The sequence below is a fragment of the Oreochromis aureus genome, linkage group 9, assembly GCF_013358895.1.
Source record: "Oreochromis aureus strain Israel breed Guangdong linkage group 9, ZZ_aureus, whole genome shotgun sequence".
NCBI classification, from domain to species: Eukaryota; Metazoa; Chordata; class Actinopteri; order Cichliformes; family Cichlidae; genus Oreochromis; species Oreochromis aureus.
In genome coordinates, this window is record NC_052950.1 from 19,770,701 (window position 1) to 19,790,552 (window position 19,852).

The following is a 19,852-nucleotide window of genomic DNA, read 5'->3' on the forward strand; positions in this document are numbered from 1 at the left end:
CTTTTCAACACCAGCCTCTTTACTCTTTACGACAACCGTTCTCTGTTTACGGGCACGGTTGCTAAGCGATTATTCTAATATTGTCTTGTCTGGAATGCCGCCCCCAGTGCGAACTTTACCAGAATTTCTATTTTTTTTTTCTTTCCTGTCGCTCCAATTAGGCTAACACCAGCATGTTAAGGAATTTGTAACATTACCTGAAATTAATGTTCATTTTAGATTGTTGTACCGTTTAGTTTAATGTGAGAAGGGAAGAAAGATGCTAGAGACGGTAAGTAAAAGAAACCATACTGCTAATATAAACGGCTGCATAGTTAAAGAAAAGTCATACAAGGCCTAATTGATATACTTTTTTCATTTTTTTCAGTCAACAAAAGCACAATAAGATAAAATAAAGACAATACACTGCGGGTAAAAGATGTCGTGCTCAGTCAGTGTGGCCTAAAATAAAGACTAATTCATAAACCACTTAATTTTATTTTATTCTCTGTTAATTTCTGACTATGAATGATTCACTTGCTGATAAAGAACGATAAGCAGTACGATCAAATATCCCAGCAGCTGAGAATCACGCTTTCATATGTTTGCATTTTCTGCCATCTGCTGGAAAATAGGAGGATGACACCCAACGTGTGTTATTTTCTGTGGCTTACGAAAACACTGTCAATATTTTTTTTATTGCTTTGCAAAAACATAATGTCAGCAGAACAGGTAAGTAACTGTGACACACATTTTTTTCTCTCTCTCTGAATGTCCAGTTCTTGGGTGTGCTTAACTTTTCTTTGATTGTATTTGATTTCATCGGCCTACATTTGTGTTGCATTAATGACGAAGCATAAAGCAGCTCTGTATTTCGTCATTTATTTAAAAAAAAACCATACCAACACATCTTTATTGCCCTACATTCTCTTATCTTTCTTTTTTTCAATTAAAAATATGGTGCTTTTTTCCCCTCCAAGCCTTCGCACGAAAAAACTGCAAATTCCAAGTATTACTGAAGGCAGCACGGGCTCTCGGGGCGCTGCTGATGCGGATGTTGCTGTGTCTGAGCCAAAAAAGTAGCAGAGTTGTTTCCGAAAAGTTTGACCCAGGCTTTTGATGATGTCGGGCGCTATGCAGCAAAAACAAGATAATGTAGCGTTACCCGTGTTCGCTGCTGTCACCCTGGCACTCATAACCATCCTCAGTGTGTGGAAGTTAAAGCAGTTCAAATATAAATTGGTAAATGAAGCTGGGGTTGCAATGTTTTATGGTAAGTAGCCTAAATATTTACAGACTACGGAAGCCGTTATTCAGCAATACTTCCTGGACTCGGGGCTTGAAGGATGTATCGAAAATGTTTATAGTACACATTTCTGAGGTTTCATAGGCATGCAGTTCGGGACACCGGCATCTCATTTTGCTTTATTCATCATTTTATAAAAGAACACAGCATCTTTGGGTACTCCTGATATGCAGGTGTAACAAGCAATCAGTTGTCCTATTCTTGATGCATGGAAATCGTTTTAAAATGTGCACATTTATGTCAACATGTGGCATATTGCACTTTCATTCTTTTCTAGAACTCAAAGTTTTTGTTTTTAGTGTAATATATTAGTGAATTACCCCTTTAATAACAGTTTTTGCTGCTTGTAATTCTTTTGCAGGTTTGCTTCTGGGGTTAACTGTGAGATTAATATGGACTGATAAAGGAGAGCAGTGTCCGGGGAACACAACAGCAACGAATGAGCAAGAGAACACTTCTGACATCTCGATGGTCAACATCACGCCACATGGATACATCAGAAATGACAAACGCCAGTTTAGCTCACATCCTGAGGTAACTGTAGTAACTGTGGCTGTTTGATTTCACCTTCCCTGATAAAACACATCAAAACAGAATAAATCCAGCAATCTGCCCTAAAATAAACATTTTCTTAAAAAACAAAAACAAACTACGTAATAAAAACTGCCTTAAGAATATCTGAAAGTATATAACTGCATACAGGATGGTTTTTCATCCTCTGATGTAATTTCTTTTGACTGAAATAGCTTTTGTTTTCATTGCCTTTTCCTGGATCAGATCCATATTGTGCCTCTTGAGTATGCTGGCTATTTACATCAACAGAGTCCTCTAATGGTTCTTAGTTATTGGTTTTCCTTTAAACTCTCATGGTCTGTTTGTTCTTAGAAAAAGTCAAGAGTGGTGGTGCAAGGAAAGGGAGGACGAGAGAGCAATTTAACCTTTATTACGGTTTTAGTCAGGATCAGATAGAAGGGATTACATTTTCAGGTGTGCTGTGCATACAGAGGGAAATTAAATTTAAGGGACCACATATGGACACAGTTCCAGTCAAGTAAAATGAAGCAACACAACACTGGTTTAATCACTAAACAACAAAACATCTAAATTAAGCTTTTGCTAACAACTGTAGCTCTTTCTCGCAAAATTGCGCTCTCAAGACATTTCCCTGCTTGTGTTTACATGCAGCAGGCTTATAATGAGATACTATTGCAAGCGGTTTTCTCTGCAGTGCAGGAAAGATGTAAGATAGTATCTCAACAGGCATTGCAGCATTTTCCTCTTGGATAAAGTTGGACACTTCAATCTGTGTCAGAGAACACAGTAATGATGTAAGAATGAGGGACTATGATAAAGTAAATAATACACCAATGTATAAGGATTTGCTGCTGATGATAACAAAAAGACCCAAATAGTGGTATGGTATGTTTAAAAAACATTTAATTGGGAGCCAGTTTGATGTTTGTGAAATCCAAAATTTGGTTTGAGCTCCTACAGACAACGATTCGGATTATTCAAGTACCGTAAATTCATGTTATTTCTGTCACTGAGGTGCAACAGGAGTAATGCTGCAACCTTAAGCCCCAGGGCTGCAAACTAATCACAGCAGTTATTTGTTAAAAAGGAATTAGCAGAGACTCTAACATCACTTCTAAGCAGAAAAGCCTAAGCCTCAAGAGCGGACCTTTGGCTGTCATTAGCATGAACACAGTTTTTTTCCGCCACGCTTTCATATTTTAGCGCCGTGATCAGAGATTTGTCATATCAAAGAAGCCAAACGATAAACCGGAGCTTCAGCCGCACATGCACCAACGAGCTTAAGAGAACGCGGAACGAGGGCGTTCCAAATTGTGTTTCTTAATCTCGGTGCCACGTTTCACCGCAAGAGAAAGGCAGCAGTGAGGCTTGAACGTTGCGAATCATCCCGGCCGAGTGTAACTCTTCGCTAATGGCTTGGACTTTTTGGCCCCTTTTGAATGCGGGGGTCTCATTAGCAAACCAGCAGAGGCTACCACAAAGGCCATTACATTGGTCAGACCCGTTCTGTGTTGCCTTCACGCCATTAAGCCTGATACATATGGGGTCCTAGCAGGGAGAGATAAGGATTTCATTGCATTACTGAGTCCATTACGTGCCACTGGGGAGTAAGGCATTAAAGTTTGTGGTCTGATTAAATTTAGTGCTGCTCAGCTGAAGAGGCAATTAGTGCATACAACACACCTCCATTCTCGAGTCTGTGGTGCAGGTGGCCCTTTGTATAAAACCCCCAGCATATGCATAATTTATTGATTACAGTGTATCTGTATTAGTATGTGTTGCACAGTTTTGTATTTGTCATACACAGCCTGCATAAATGGGGGAAAAAAACATATATATATAGTGCTGTGTGGGTAATTGCAGCCACAAAATAGTAATTTGTATTGAGCTGGGTTATGGTAGCAAAGAAAGGAGCAATTTGTAGCTCTGGAAGCACCTCAAGTGTGAATTACTGAGAAAGCATATTGGCTTTCCTAACTCTATAGGGGACTTTCCAGCATTCGAAATATTAATTGAAAAAAAATGCAATCTTCCAAATGTCCCCCACATGTACTAGGGTAAATATTCACCAAAATGCAGTGCATCCTGGAAATAGGATTTACAGAGACAGGCCTACCTTCATTCATCTAAATATTCATGCTTCTGTGTTGTTTTTTTTCCTTAAAGCTTCCTTAAAGCAAGCCAAATCTAGGTCGTTCTTAAATGTCTGTGACCACAGCAGTATGTCAGCAAGCGTCACTTCCTCCGTCTCACTCCTTTGGCCTGAAATTTAATTGAACTCGAGTGAGGTTCTGAGCAATGTAAGACCCTGTGCAATGTAGGAACCAAGAAAAAGTAGTTTTATTTTGATCTGAATTGAATATCGCTGCCGTTTGATCTTCAAAATGTATCCACAATAGACATAAAAAGGATTCAAGGATGAAGAACATGAAAGGCTACCTTGCTTAGCTGCTTGCATTGCATCACATCGGCTTGGGTGAGAAACAGACAGCGAAAGAGCACGCTATGTACAAAAATACTTGTGCGCGCTGGTTTTTATTTGTATTGACAGTAATGCAATTTGGGGTTTTTTAAGATTGCGTTTTAATGTCATTTACTTGTTTTCTGTGTGGATGTAGCACTGGGTTACCATAAATTCTGGGAGCTGCTATGATGAAGATTGACAGAAGCAGTTAGACCTCTCTTTTCTTGTTATGCCTTGCTTTAATCAGTGTGAGTCAGAAGACTTGGGCAGTACACAGTGATTATATCATCGAGCCACTGAGAGATCTGAAGTGATGTAACCACACTGTAGCTGCCAGATTGAAAGTTCAGTTTGTTGTTGAGAAGATTTCGTAGCATTTTATTAATAAAATGTTTTTGAGCACACAGATCTAGATAGGTGGGAGCCTACTTTTGCTATATATCATGGGGTGGGAGCAGTTAAAAGAAAAAAAAAAAGTGGTACATAAGAATGAACAAGGGTGTTTCCATGATTTTCTGGGGTGGCACGGGGTAGACCATGAGTCAGTGAGGGTGAGCCATAGGAAACAATCAGAAATAATTACTAAACAACTTGGAAACTGATATAAAAATTCAGCATTAGCTGGCTTGTATAAATATAACTGCCATGATAAAGACTAAACTAACAACATGCAGCGTGGGCTTTTTGGTCATTAGAAGCAAATCACTGTATTTCACTCATACTTTAAGTTCACCTTCACAAAAACCAGGACTGAGGGAATAGTGGGCAGCAAATGAAATCATAAAGTTAAAATGTTAATATTTTCATCTATAATTAGCAAGAAGTCTATTATAACATTATTTATTTGTATTATTTATCACTATGCAACATTTCCAATGTTGCACTGAGGAACCCAGGGGTGGGGTTACCCATTGGTAACCAGCGTAGGATTTAGCCACGCCCCCAGGTGTGGAATCCTACATGTATAAAAGATGAATGTCACCCAATAGTTTCTGCAGACTTGTTTTGAAGCCTTGATATGACCGTTTCTACGATCATAATCCTGGCTTTAAAAACACACATGTGATGAGAAGGAGCAGGTCTTACTGTGATACCACAGATAACATCCATTGTGAAGCACAGTATGACCACGACAGACTAATTTTATTTATTCATTTGATATAATTCCAAGTGAGTGACTGAGCCCACAATCTCAACAGGAATGTGTTTTTCCATTAGACTTCTATAAGACTGCAAAACTATCGCCATCTGGTGGCCTTCAGATAGAATGCAGGTTTAAGGCACGCCTATGCACGTATCACATATCCCATTTTTGTTATTTACAAAATGTGATTTTGTGTTTTTGTTTTGTTTTTTGAAGAAAGGAAATATCAGGTACTTGAACACAATTGAGAAAAGGTGCATGTTTGCCAAAACAGGGCTGCTGAAATGAACTGTGTGTGTATGTGTATGTAATCTGTCTGTCTGTCAGTCACATTTAGTAAACGGGATCCTCTCTTGCTCCCTGTGAAGCATTGTCAGTCACCAACACAGCAGCTCTGTCTTTTACAGGAGACCTTTGATCTGCAGGTCCTTTTCAATCTGTTCCTGCCACCCATCATCTTCCATGGAGCTTACACTCTTAATCAGGTGAGACTGCTCTCCTGACACGTCTCCCAAAAGGGGGTAAAAGGCCATTTCTTTTACTGTACATGGGTTATCCATCTGTTAAGGACTTCCCATGTGGTGCACGGTACTGATTGTTACACCAGATGTATTTAATGTCTACTAAACTGTTGTCTTGTTTGTTTTGTGAGTGTTACTAATTGGACTAATTTTTATTTGTTGTTCTAGAAACGATTCATTGCAAACCTGGGATCTGTTCTCACCTACGCTTTTGCAGGTACCATAATCAGCTGCATGTGCATAGGGTAAGAATTCTTTGTTTATTTATGCAAATAAATTGAAGTAAAAGATATGCTGAGACTACAGACAAACACAGTTAAACAATTCAGGCATAGCTTTATGGTGCAGTGGTTAGCACTGACTCACAAAAGAAGGTCCTGGTTTTGAATCTAGCATGTGGGCTTTCTGTATGGATTTTGCAAGTCATCTCTACATTGGTTCTCTCTGGGTACTCTGGCCTCTCCCCACAGCCCAAAAGTATGCATGAGCTTGAGATTAGGTTAACTGGTGATTATGAATTGACTGTTGGTGTGAATGTGAGTGGGAATGGTTGTCTGTCTCTGTGTGTTAGCCCTCTGACAGGTTGGTGACCTTTCCAGGGTGTACCCAACCTCTTGCCTGTGACAGCTAGGATAGACTCCAGATGCCTCTGTGACCCTAAATTGGATACGTGGGTGGACATTATCTTGGTTCTACGACTAATCAAAACTTCTGTAAAAACACTACAGTGCACCAAACTCAGCACGAGTAATATTGATTTTGGAGAGAGTACAGATATCTACTGATGCTATTGTAGCCTGACATAGCTAGATGGCACTCTCACACTCTGAAGGAATTTGAGACTTTTTTTAAACCAGTTGTCACTGATGCTCTAATTGCTGCACAGAGCAAGTGAGAAAACCTCAGAATTCCTTAGTTGTTGTTTTCCTGCTTTAACTTCAAGATGTTCTGTTGTTAGAAGAAATTGAACAGTCTAGGATATTTTTTTTTTTTAAAAACCACAGCATTATTTCATGGAAAATTCCCTTAATAGGCTTTTAAAGCTTCTACCAGTTGTCATTTTTACTTATTGTGTTTTCTGTTTATGTATATAACTCCCCCAGTCATTTCAAACAAGTGGGTTTGAAGGTCATGTGCTTAAAGTATTGCCTGGAATTAATTGGCTAAAGGATATTGCCTTCCTTCCTTGCTCCATCTATTATTCCTTCACCTGGAGCAGCATTTGTCAAACTTCCCCGTTCCCTCTGGGAAGCAGGAAAGGTTTTGTTCATGGCGCCTCATGTGCTCTGTTTTTAATGCTAAGGCACCAGAGCTGGCCAGTCCTGCTGCTTGTTAGTGTGTCATATCCCATAGGGAGTTAGTGTCATGAGAGTGCGGGAACCTTTCTGTCTCAATTTACAGTCCTCTTCCTGTCTTTTTCTGTGCCTGACTCTCTCATTTTCTCTCTCTCTCTCTGGATGTCTAACACACACACACACACACACACACACACACACACACACACACACAATGCACAATTAATCATCTTAACCGCAAGTCTTCCTTAAAGATACATGAATAACACAGCTTAGTTGCTTGACCTGAGGACTGTGCTTTAAATACTGGCTGCAGGGGGCAGGTCATGTGCTGTCACCGACAGAGCTATGCCAGTGGACAGAAAGGTTCCCCAGAGGACACACTGGCATGCTGATTATTATGGCATGCCCCACACTAACTGGATTAGTGCTCAGCATACATTAGTTATCACTAAGGAGCTGAACTGTTGAATGCTGACTGGACGCTTTATCAAGTCTTTGTGTACAGTTTTATTTTTGTCTTTATAAGTGAGATAACACAGTGGAGATACAATACTAGATTTATTTTTGTATTTGGCTCCAGAGCTGATAAAAATATTGTGTCATTTATATTTCTGTCAAAGTGCCCTTCACAAAGACCGTTAGTGGGGTTTTTTTTTAGTCTTCTAGGTCATTGTGCACGCACACACACGTACACACTCCTTATGCTGTTCTGTTATGTTTGAGAGTACCGTATATAACAGTGTCTTAAAAGAATGCAAACAGTAAGGATAGATGGATACTGACCACCAAGATTATTTGTCGTGTGGTGTGTGTGTGTGCGTGGGTGGTTCCATTCGGGTTCGGAGCATATGGATATACACACTCATTCGCATTAACATGGATAAAATAAGTGTTTCCCGGCACTGTCGCAGCTTTGTGTGTTCGTTTGTGCAAAGGAGCTACTGCCTGGAAACGGGTCAACTCACCTGCTGGTAGCGTCTGGCCCCATTACCCAGACTACTCTAGGGGAAGCCCTGCTGTGGTTAGAGGGATGACTGATAGACCTGCTCTGGTTGGCGCTCCCTGATGACCTCACAGTGTTTCCTTCTGTCTGTTTGTCCTCAATCCCAGGGCTTGCATGTACGGCTTCACCAAACTGATGCCACCAAAAGAAGAATTCCTCCTCACTCACTGCCTCCTTTTTGGTGCCATTATGTCAGCCACTGATCCAGGTAGTCAACCTTTATAAATAACCTTCTGCTGATAGCTCATCACTTGCAGTGGCAGCATTGATCTTGTGGTTTTATACATATGCGCTTGTCTAATTTTTACAGCAGAGGTGCTTTTTTTTTTTTTTTTTTTTTTTTACCACAAGCGAGAGATGAAATGATTGGCTGTTGATCACAATCTATATATAACAGGCCCGTCCCAGGCTCTGCCTTAAACATACAAATTAGTTATAGAAATAAACTCCACATGTGTTGAGCATTTTTGAGGAGCTATATATTGCTCATTTCTGTAATTTTTTGGAGTTTTTAATTATTACTGCAGATTCACTGAGCAGTTAACGTATTAGATAAGATGTTTCAAAAAGGTCAAACCTGGTGCATAATGTTCTTTCACACCTTATCTTGCTTGGTTTTAAGTAACAAGGTGTAACATTGAGATTGACAGCCGAATCTTTGTATAACAAAAACATTGACAGCTAAGGCTACTGTATATGCAGGAACAGAGCCACAACACCCACTCAGTAGCTGTAACTGCTTTAAATTCAGTGCACCTTTCTCCTAAGTGGAGTACACACAATAAAATCAGTGGTCCTCAAGAGCAGTCATGTAGAGTGTCATACGGCATCCTGTGGTAATGTCCTCATTTGGTAATGAATTATTTATACTGTAAGTGGCTGATATGGGTGAGTGTCAGCGAGGAGCTGTAGGTTATGGCACGGCTGTCACACTGATCGACATTATTTTTGCAACACCATGCTGCGTTCATCTCTGCCGACTCCAGCTCACTCGTAGCTGATTTGAATCACACTGTGATGCACCGATGGCCGAAACTCAGATACGCCTCACCTGTTTCCATGTCGTACTGCAGCACTGGTTTTCTGACTTTCGGAGAAGCAGCTGTCAGAATTTTCCAGTTCATTTCTCTTCCTTGTAAACTTTCAGTCACAAGGCTGAAATGGAACAATGCAACTGAACAGGCTCAGTCTGTTACTCTGTAAGACAAAGACATAGTGATTCTCAGAACAGTGTAGACGTGTCATCATGCCACTGACTCAGTGCATAAGTGTTACTAAATTATAGTATAATTAAAATAATAGAGCTCTGGAGAATGTTGTGTAAGTGGTAGCCAAGCTTTGAGTGAAATGAGAGTCCTGCTTATTTGCCACTTCCTTGCGCCTGGACTATTGAATATAAGTCAGATATTTGATAGCCCAGGTTCCTGTTGCTGCTGTAATGGTTTAACGTAATCCCTTTCTGAAAGCAAACAAGGCAAGTAACAGAAATCCAGGATATGAGTTGGCTGCCACATATATGCTGCAACACACAAAACTTTAGTGCTCTTTATTTGAGTTTTTTTTTTTTTTTTATATTTATTAAACAATAGCATTGGTGAGCCATCTGACTGATCCCAAATGTATTTTTCTGCTTAGAGATCACTCCAGAGAAATAGCTGCGGTTTTAAAAGTGATACAAAATACTTGATTTGATTTTTTTTTCCTGTTTATTCTACTTTGAATAAAGTGGAGGGATCGGTAATAACATTTGCTGCAGAACTGAAGCACCCTCGCTTAAAATGGATGCTGATTTATTGCTGCAGCTACCACTGAGGACACTAAAGTAATGTTGCCTGTATTGTTTCTTTGAAATTACCATCTTAGAGGTATAGGCAAAGTATACATTTTGAGCTTTAGATGAATCTGATATTCTTTAGAACGTCGTCTTTGAGAAAAAAAAGTCATACTCCTGTAAGTGTGGAGGGCTTTTCAAAGCAGCATTTAGGCATAACTATTACAGAAAGTCATATGAATATTTCTGTTTTTTGTTGGTATTATCCTCTTTTCAAACACATGGCTCAGCTCAGTATGACTCAACATGTCAAAAATGTGATTAGCATAGTAACCTCACAGATTATATTTGGGTCTTATCCAGGGCCCTATTCTTCAAAACTGCAAATGTACATTTTCACTTCTTGTCTGTGAAAATTCACACTTGGGAAAGGTAGACTCTATCTGCCGACTGCTCAAATATCTACGTAGGTAAATTTGCAATACCTCATTGTTAACATTTCACCTCTAATGTTTCATTAGATGAGGCTTCTTCTGGGTTTTATTCGTCTTTTTTTTGTTGGCAGTATAGCCAGGCCCACAGTCTTCCTTTTCCTGTTTGTTCCTTTCATTTGGCATCTATTGATTTTTGTAAAACTTTTTAGTTCTAAACAAGCCACCACAGAACCATAGCTATGAAACCTGTTCCTCCCAGACTCAAAATAAAACACACGGTTCAGGTCACAAAGTGGAACACCTGCTGTGCTGTATCCTCTAGCTGCAGGGATGGCAGCAGGTCAGTGAAACCCTCACTTAACTTCTGAAAGGAATGACTTCTGTTTCTGTGCTACCATTTTGGCTTTCCTCTTTAAAAAGATATATATACACACACACACAGATAGATAGATGGATGGATGGATGGATAGATAGATGGATGAGCACCAAGAGCCTTTGGAGGAGGTGGTCTTGGTCCATTTCCAAATGAACTCCTGAGCGGTTCTTTTATGGTGTGAACCTGATCTGACCCCGATCTGAACCAGCTACCAGGTGCACAGCACCTTCCTTGTGTATTTGCTTTTGTTGCTCCAGGCCCAGATACATCTGCCCAATGACCGGGCTGAACATTCTCATGTAGTTTGTAGTGACGCAGTTTGGTTTGCTGAAAGAGAAGTGAAAAAGTAAACAAACCACAGGTGTGGCTCAATATACCAGCAGCATAGCATCATCAAACACAGAATTTTAGGCATGTTATTGCAACAGAGGAGCAGAAGTAGAACATTAAGGTAAACATGGAAGGTCACAATTGGTGCTCAGTAAGCACGCATACAGTATGTGTTCAGTCTTTATTAATATATAACAGGCTAAGACAAGTAATGTAATACTGAATTCTGTGACCTGTGTGGTGCATAATATACAATAATTCATTATGATGTCACAAACACTTTACCAGTTGCACATTTTGGTGAACTGACACTGACTTACAACAATAATTTCCACCGTCTTGCATTACCTCTTCTTTTTAATAACCCTTCGGTTTTTGGAATTTGGAATTTTTTTTCATTCTTTCTGTATGTAGGATTTCATCCAGTCAAAAATTCAGGGCTTCCTTTGTCTTATTTTTCTTTTCATTGCCCAGACTCAGTCACATTGAAGCCATTGTTTTGTGATACATGTAGAATGTGGTTTGGAATTTTCTTGTTGAAAAAAGACAATTCCAGCTATTGGGCAAGAAAAAAGATTTTTCACACAGAAGATTGCCGTCAGTTTTAGTCTTAGTCAGTCAGAATCATTTCAAATCAGCCAGCTTGCGCCTGTTATCAACAGTCTGAATCCTGCCACTCCCCAGTTTCACCTAAGGAAATGCATTTAGCTCAAGGCGGAGAAAGAAAACCGTCACAACATTGTAATGAGGGAGTTGGCACTACAAAGGAAGTAAAACCTGAAAAAAATAACTGTTTAATGAACTGTTTAATGAGAAAGCAAGAAAGTGTTTCCTTAGTATCACTTTTTTCTTTTTAACAAAGGGCCATGAGTATCATTTTTTTAGACAATTTCTTTAACTAAAGAGAATTAAAAAATTGTTTTTTTAAAGTGAAGAAAAAAGGCTAACAGACAACTTTATGAACGCAGGTTGTTAACCACGCTTGCTAGCTTAGGTGCATTTACACACATATTTACACTTTACTCTTTCATCCATATGAGGTAATCCCCTAGGTCCAAAATATCAACATAGCAGTGGCTAAATGCTAACATTAGCTAACTTTGACTGGTTCACAATGAAGCTTCAAAATGCAGCGTGTAGTGGCGGACATCACAGTGGCTATATCCATACCTCATACTGTCTATTGTTAAAAGTGGTACCTCTTTAGTTTGTGTTATTTATGTTTAATGTGTTATTGTTGAGTATTTAATTCAAATTATGAGAATTTTTGGCTCAGGTGTCCTTCAGTCCATCATGTGTAGCATCAGTATACAATTAGCATCAATTGTGCCTTCACAGATGTGTGAGCAACCCATGCCATGTATACTCATGAACCCCTTGCCAGATGCTGAACTGTGAACTGTTAACAAATCACTTGGTTCCTATCTAGAATAACTTTTATATATTTCGCGTGCTATCTCTGCACTACTTTAATTTACATAGAAATAAATGACTGTTTAGTAGTGACTTTTATATCTTAAATTTCTATAGTTTTGGTTGGCTGTTTTTATATTATCAGTGTAAGTATATCAAACTGATGTGAATCTTAAAGATGTAAACATCTGGGAAATACACTGAGAACCTTAGTTAACTTGTTCAGTCCAACTTGAAATGAAACCGTTATAAAAGCCTCAGTTTTGGGTTTTTTTTTTTTTTTTTTACAGAGCTGGGGAGATTAGAGTAATTCCCTGTTGGCTGTTATCTCCTTCCTAATCCTTCATCACTTTCAGTATTATGTCTGCCTAATTTGGTCAAATCAGCAAGCAAATCCCATGCTTTCTGACTAAGATGGTCACGAGCTTTGCCTCTGCTAAAACTCAGCAATGGGTAATTTGACCTAATAAAGCTCCCTTCGACCCTTTCAACTGTATTATGTCTGAAATAATTGTCTAGGCTCTCTACCTTATGGTGTTGCTGTGGAAACTGATGAACACTTGACAGCTGTAGGATGGAGTTTCCATGACAACACAGCCAACCAGCACCTTGTGAGTGTGAGTGTGTGCGGCGAGGGTGGGCGTTTTTATTTTTTTCCCTTTAGTGGTGGAGTGTGAGGAGTGCATGACATACTGTCATCAGCCAGGCATTATGGGAGCAGGGAGACGGAGCAATCCTTACTCCAGGGCCTACCCCACACTCTCCAGATAAAGGATTTCCCCCAACCAGAAAGAGCTTTAAACCTGTCAAACACCAAAGAGCCAGATCTGTCAAAACAAGTCCTGAGGCCGCTCTCTGGCCACCGCTCGTATTGTCAGTCTGGTCGTATCCTTGCTGTCCTGCCACCGCTGGTCTGTGTGTTCACAGGACAAAACTTAGCAGTCAGCCTTGGCTCTTTTTCCACATCAGAAATGTTTCCGTCACTAACTCAGAGTATTATTTTTGCATTTTGAAATCAACAAGTGTAATACTAATCCACCAGGAGTTGTTATTGTTTTGAATATGATAATGTTTGGCCTTCAGAATCGCACATATCCTTGCATGTGTATGTTTATGACTCCGCATTTGTGTTGTCTTTCCTCATATCTGACATTGTTTTTTGTTATGATAATTTTGTTTTCCTTGTTTGGAACCTGGCCTGACTTCTTCTCTGGCAGTTACTACTGCCAATTATTAGATGCCTGCATTTATCTGTTTATATCAGTCTGTCAGTTTGTGCACCTATCTCTGTATCTCATGTAAAACACTGTAATCTAATCTACTGTAATTTAAGCTAATGTGTCACTGAACATAGAACAATTCTAGAGCTGATATCTTGCAGGAGATACTTGAGGTGTCTGGAAGTCTGGAGCTAATAGGCATGTCACTATCGCTTCAGTGTCAGTATTCTGCCTGTCACTCAGTGTCGACACTTAGTCGCCTGCTGAGCTGAGGATGCTGTGTGTGCATGTGCTCATTCATATGCTCAGCATCTTCTATGTGATATTTACTCTTCATGAACTCACCGTGGAGTTCAAGTCAGCTGATGCTGTGTTGAGACGGGTTTGGCTAAATAATAAGTAAATAATCAGTTTATTAGTATTTTCCACCACAGATATGAATTTCCTAAGAAATGATATGAGAAATTAGGATTCCTGCAAGCTAGATTTCATAAATCTCATAAAGAATTTTTACTAAGGGTCTTAAAAAAAATCTGTGTGTTATGAGCCGTTCTCTTGCTGATACAAATACAGCCACCTACAGGGTGTACATGATTTCAAGCTGTACCCCAGGAGTGAAAGAGGCATCGACTCACCGATCTACCTCAGCAGGATCTGCTCACTGATTGTATAAGTGTTGCTGCATTGTGGGAAAGAGGGGAAGCAATCAGGACTAAAACGGTGGAGTGACCAGAAGGCGGGATGGCAGACATACAGGACAGCTCTTTTCCTGCTCATGATCCCTTGAGCAAATTAGAGCTGTGATGAGGATGAAAGGAAACCAACCACAACTAAATACCGATTTTCCCAAAGATATTGCCTAATTTTCTGCTTTAATGAGAGTTGTGGAGTCGTGTCTTAATAGGGTAATCAAAGGTCGCCCAGTGGCGTTCAGCGGGTTGAGATATGACGACTGCAAAAGTCATATTGTAGCATATAATTTACCTCATTTTCATACTTTTATAACCATTCAGGGTCCCTATGGATAGCCTGGTGTTATATATGCTGGTTCACTGAAATGGCTAAATAGAATGAAGCCATTGTCAGCAGCACCTGTCTATTCTGCTCTTACATCAAATTGCCTAAAGCCTAAAGCAAGCTGGGCAGAAGGGCAGATAGAAGCTACTGGTGTCAACACATGAAAAGTCCACAGCCATATTCAACCTAAAGTCAAGAACTCTGAGACTCTATGAGCAATGAAAACAGGGCCAGAGAATTAATGTGTGTCAGACTTACAATTTAGGATAATAGAAGGAAAATCCATGGTTAAATTAGAAAAATGAACCCTACATGTGACAGATAGCAGAAGATGAGGGTGGTGAAGACGAATCCATTGGAAGTATCATTCAAAGAAACTGGCTGGCATCAGTAAATACTGCCAGTCACTAGAAAAGGCTGGCCTAAGGGATAGCACAGTGACTCTGATCATGGTGACATCAGAACCCCCCTGATGCAACAGAACAGTAAAGATGCCACTAAATCCAGACAGTAGTTGTAATATGTAAGATCAACAAGCACACAGGGGAATTAAATCAAAGTGCCCAGGATAGTGTCCAGGAGCATCTGTGCTGACTGTGGGTCAGACTTCCTCAAGCCCTGATGGAACAAACCACCAGAAGTGGTTTAGAAAAAGAGGTCTTATGGAATTTTAAGTTCCAGATTCACAAGCAGCTGCCAACCAAACAAGCAGACACAGTAGTAGTTGACGAGGAACAGAAGAGGACAGCGGTAATAGATGTGGGAATCCCATGTGACAGCACTATAAGGAAGATTGAGAGGGGTTAAAGAATCAACCGAAACAGATATGAAGGGTCCAAACTGGTACCAGTAGTAACAGGAGCAGCTAGGCCTGTGTTACAAAGCAGGAAACAAATATATACAGATGGAGAAGACAGGAGTAAAAAATAGAGAACACTGAAAGTAATGGACAACCTTCCATAATTCATCCAAGAGTATAGTGACAACATATCCAATAAGTCACCAAAAAATCCAATGAAAATAGGCACAGAATGACAGGCGTCTCTCACCTCAGTAAAGCTCAGTGGTCAAGAGTTCACTATCTAAAGAGAAAGGGAGAGTGGTGAGACAAGCCATTAAGGCGTTGCTGAATTTCCCTACAACTCACCATTTGGGAGAATGCTCATTCATGCATGCGCGCTGTCACTGCATTCACCTTCATTTTCTCCCATTTATGGGAGTTTATCCCATAATTGTGGCAAATCTTTCATTTTAGTCTGACAGATCAGTCGGTACTTGTCCTCCAAAAATTTCCTTCTTTTACTTCAAGTCTTACTTATTTCATAACTACTTTAATGTAAAACCTGCCCCCATCCTCCCTCCTTTTTTTCCCTTTACCACAACTTACAGTTGGAGCTTTCGCATTCAACATTAAACATTCAACATGCTCCAAGCTTGCATCAAACTTGGTGCAGTTTCAATTGACAGTTTTAAAGAAAACTATTTATTTACTGACAATTTGGAACCATTATAAACTCATCCAGTGTATATGGAATTTTCAATGTGGGTTCCACACAGGATACACAGTGACATGACATATAATTTGTAAGTGTTCTTGCATGCTACCTAGTGAGCACAGGAAGTTATAATTCAATGCTCAACATATCCATTTAAATGCAGGAAAATCTCAACTGCACCTGTAAGCACACTGCGCGTTGGGGAATTAAGCACAGTGTACCGAAGTGTAGTAATCAGTCAACCTGTGGGTTCAAAAGGAAAAAGATCTGAAGTTGTCTGGTTCCTGTTGAGATGCTCAAAAGCTCTTCAACTGGAATAAAGTTCAGGGAGGGACAGACAAGCTCAAAGCTGCCAGCAGGGTCAGTATAAACAGTATATTCAGGTAGGAGTTTTTTCTAGCAGTGAGTTAATCTTTTATTTAAAGCACCACACAATCTTATCTTTTTTCCCAGCCAGGTCCTCTGATTCCCATTAACCTAGTTGTTATCGCTCTCTGTAGTGAAAACTGTATTAATGCCTCAAGCTAAAGAGTGTATGTCAATGTATATTCATGGTCACTGAATATGAGTATGATATGAAACAGCAACACCTGCAGCTCTAAAAAAAGGATACAAGTAATTGTAGCAGCTGGTAACTGTGAGTGGCTAAGTATATGTGAATCATGTCAAGAAATTCAGTCTGTCACATGTCTACCCTCACTACTCCTCCCAGCAAACCAGCAATGTTGTATATTATGTCTTTTAAACACAGGAAATGTGACCCATGAAACACACAGACACAGTTCTGGACTTTGTTTTAATTATATTGTAAGTGGATTTCAAATTTAATCATGATTTTCATGTTTGGGATTTTCAACTTTGGCGTAAATGAATGTAATTTTTGTAAAACTATTTGTTTATTTGATTTGTGCTGACACTCATTTGTCATTGGGCACTTTATTATTCTCTTTCTGTATGCTACCCTTGGGCTCCATATACAATATTTCTTATCACTTTTACGCTGATGACATTCAAATTTATTGTCAACTGACTGATGATCTGTCAGCATCACTGCACTCCCTGTTCGATTGACTGAGAGAGGTCAAAGATTGGCTGTCAGATAATTCTCTCATTTTAAATGAGAAAAGAACTGAAGTTATGGTGTTCGATAGCCATATTCCTCGAGACCATCTTGTTGCCCTGCTGGGGCCCCTTGCTAACTCTCTCTCTGATTCTATACGTAACCTGTGTGTCTACTTGGACAGCTTCTTTAAGCTCGATAAGCAAGTGTCATCTGTAGTTGAATCTGGCTTCTTTCAATTGCGCTAGATTTCTAAAGCTAAGCATTATATACCACACAGGGACCTGGAAAGACTTTTCCACGCTTTTGTGACCTCCAGGTTAGACTATTGCAATTCTCTCTACTGTGGTCTCCAAGCCTTCTCTCTTCGAAGTCTGCAGCTCTTACTCCAGCTCTTGTTGATTAAATTGGTTACCTATCAAATATCGCATTGAGTTTAAAATTTTGCTACTCACTTTTAAAATCCTGAATAATATTACATTACAGTTACCTCACTGACCTACTCAATCTGTACACTCCTTGTCGTGCATTAAGATCATCAGGTCAATTACTCCTGGCCCAACCTAAGTTTAGACTGAAGACCAGAGGCAATCGTGCCTTTGCTTCAGCTGCACCCAACCTTTGGAATAGCCTCCCTGCTTCTATTCGTGCCTTGGACTCTATCCAATCCTTTAAATCAAGATTGAAAGCAAACTTATTTGACCTGGCTTTCCTGACCAGTTAATACCCTTTTTAAACTTTTTATTAAATTTATTATTTTATTATTAATTTTACTGCTGTTTTTATCTTCTTAGTAGATATTTTGTATTCACGATCTGACCTTCCTTCCTTCCTTCTGTATTGAGGTTTGATACCTATTTTATTTAACTCTTCTGGTCTATTGGTGCCTCCATTCTGTCTGTGCTAGTGCCCGATCTGTACCCTGTTATTGACTTATGTTGTTTTGGTGTGCCTTCGGGTTTTTAAATGTGCTATATAAATAAAATTGTATGGTAACACTTTATAATAAGTGCACACTATTAAGCATTAGTTAATCATCTGTTAAGCATTAGTTAATGGTTACTTAATTCCTTATTATAAAGTGTTACCTATTGTATTGTATTGTATCATCCATTGTTTATTTAACAAACACTAAGCCAACATGTAGAATCAGATTATTAAACTGTGCCTGATGACTCAGTAGTTTAAAGAACCACCTTTACAAGCAATAACTTAAATACTGGTTATTGCTGCAATGCTTGCATGGTTTTCTGCGTGACTTTATCATTTTGGCCCTTCAACTCATCAGGTTGAGGTCTGACTGGGTTATTGTCTCTTTTCTTTGTCAGCCATTCTGCTCTGATATACAGTAAGTGCAGAATTATTAGGCAAATGAGTATTTTGTCCACATCATCCTCTTCATGCATGTTGTCTTACCAGCAGCTGTATAGGCTCCAGCAAAGCCTATACTACCAATTAATATTAGGTGATGTGCATCTCTGTAATGAGAAGGGTGTGGTCTAATGACATCAACACCCTATATCAGGTGTGCATAATTATTAGGCAACTTCCTTTCCTTTGGCAAAATGGGTCAAAAGAAGGACTTGACAGGCTCGTGAAAAGTCAAAATAGTGAGCTATCTTGCAGAGGGATGCAGCAGTCTTAAAATTGCAAAGCTTCATTGTAGTGATCATCGAACAATCAAGCGTTTCATTCAAAATAGTCAACAGGGTATTTTCTCTGAATAAGACGTTCTGGAAAAACCAAGGCGCAAAATAACTGCCCATGAACTGAGAAAATCAAGTTCAACATCAGCCAAGATGCCACTTGCCACCAGTTTGGCCATATTTCAGAGCTGCAACATCACTGGGTGCCCAAAATGCACAAGGTGTGCAATACTCAGAGACATGGCCAAGGTAAGAAAGGCTGAAAGTCGACCACCACTGAACAAGACACACAAGCTGAAACGCGTCAAGACTGGGCCAAGAAATATCTCAAGACTGATTTTTCTACCTTTGGCCTGGACTGATGAAATGAGATTGAGTCTTGATGGGCCAGATGGATGGGCCCGTGGCTGGATTGGTAAAGGCAGCCTAGAGCTCCAGTCCGACTAAGGCGCCAGCAAGGTGGAGGTGGAGTACTGGTTTGGGCTGGTATCATCAAAGATGAGCTTGTGGGGCCTTTAACGGGTTGAGGATGGAGTCAAGCTCAACTCCCAGTCCACTGCCAGTTTCTGGAAGACGCCTTCTTTTTAAAGTGGTACAGGAATAAGTCTGCATCCTTCAAGAAAACATGATTTTCATGCAGGACAATGCTCCATCACACGCATCCAAGTACATCACAATTACTCTGGCAAGAAAGGGTATAGACTGAAGAAAAACTAATGACATGGCCTCCTTGTTCACCTGATCTGAACCCCCTCCTGCTTGAGAACCTGTGGTCCATCATCAAATGTGAGATTTACAAGAGGGAAAACAGTACACTTATCTGAACAGTGTCTGGGAGGC

General features: G+C 39.8%; 1 protein-coding gene across 2 annotated transcripts in view; it reads left to right on the forward strand.

Annotated features, from left to right (window-relative positions):
- Positions 1-121: 121 nt before the first annotated feature.
- The window catches only part of LOC116314471 (sodium/hydrogen exchanger 9-like), a 68,425-nt gene continuing 48,694 nt past the window's right edge, over positions 122-19,852 (forward strand). The window contains exons 1-5 of one of the 2 annotated variants that reach the window (XM_039616942.1): positions 122-271; positions 1,647-1,819; positions 5,835-5,912; positions 6,117-6,193; positions 8,357-8,457. In XM_039616942.1, coding sequence (XP_039472876.1) covers positions 1,754-1,819; positions 5,835-5,912; positions 6,117-6,193; positions 8,357-8,457 — 322 coding nt within the window. In that variant the 5' untranslated portion in view covers positions 122-271; positions 1,647-1,753. Of the gene's footprint in view, positions 272-1,051; positions 1,253-1,646; positions 1,820-5,834; positions 5,913-6,116; positions 6,194-8,356; positions 8,458-19,852 lie in introns of those variants that run through there. The other variant, XM_031732507.2, reaches the window with a different exon arrangement.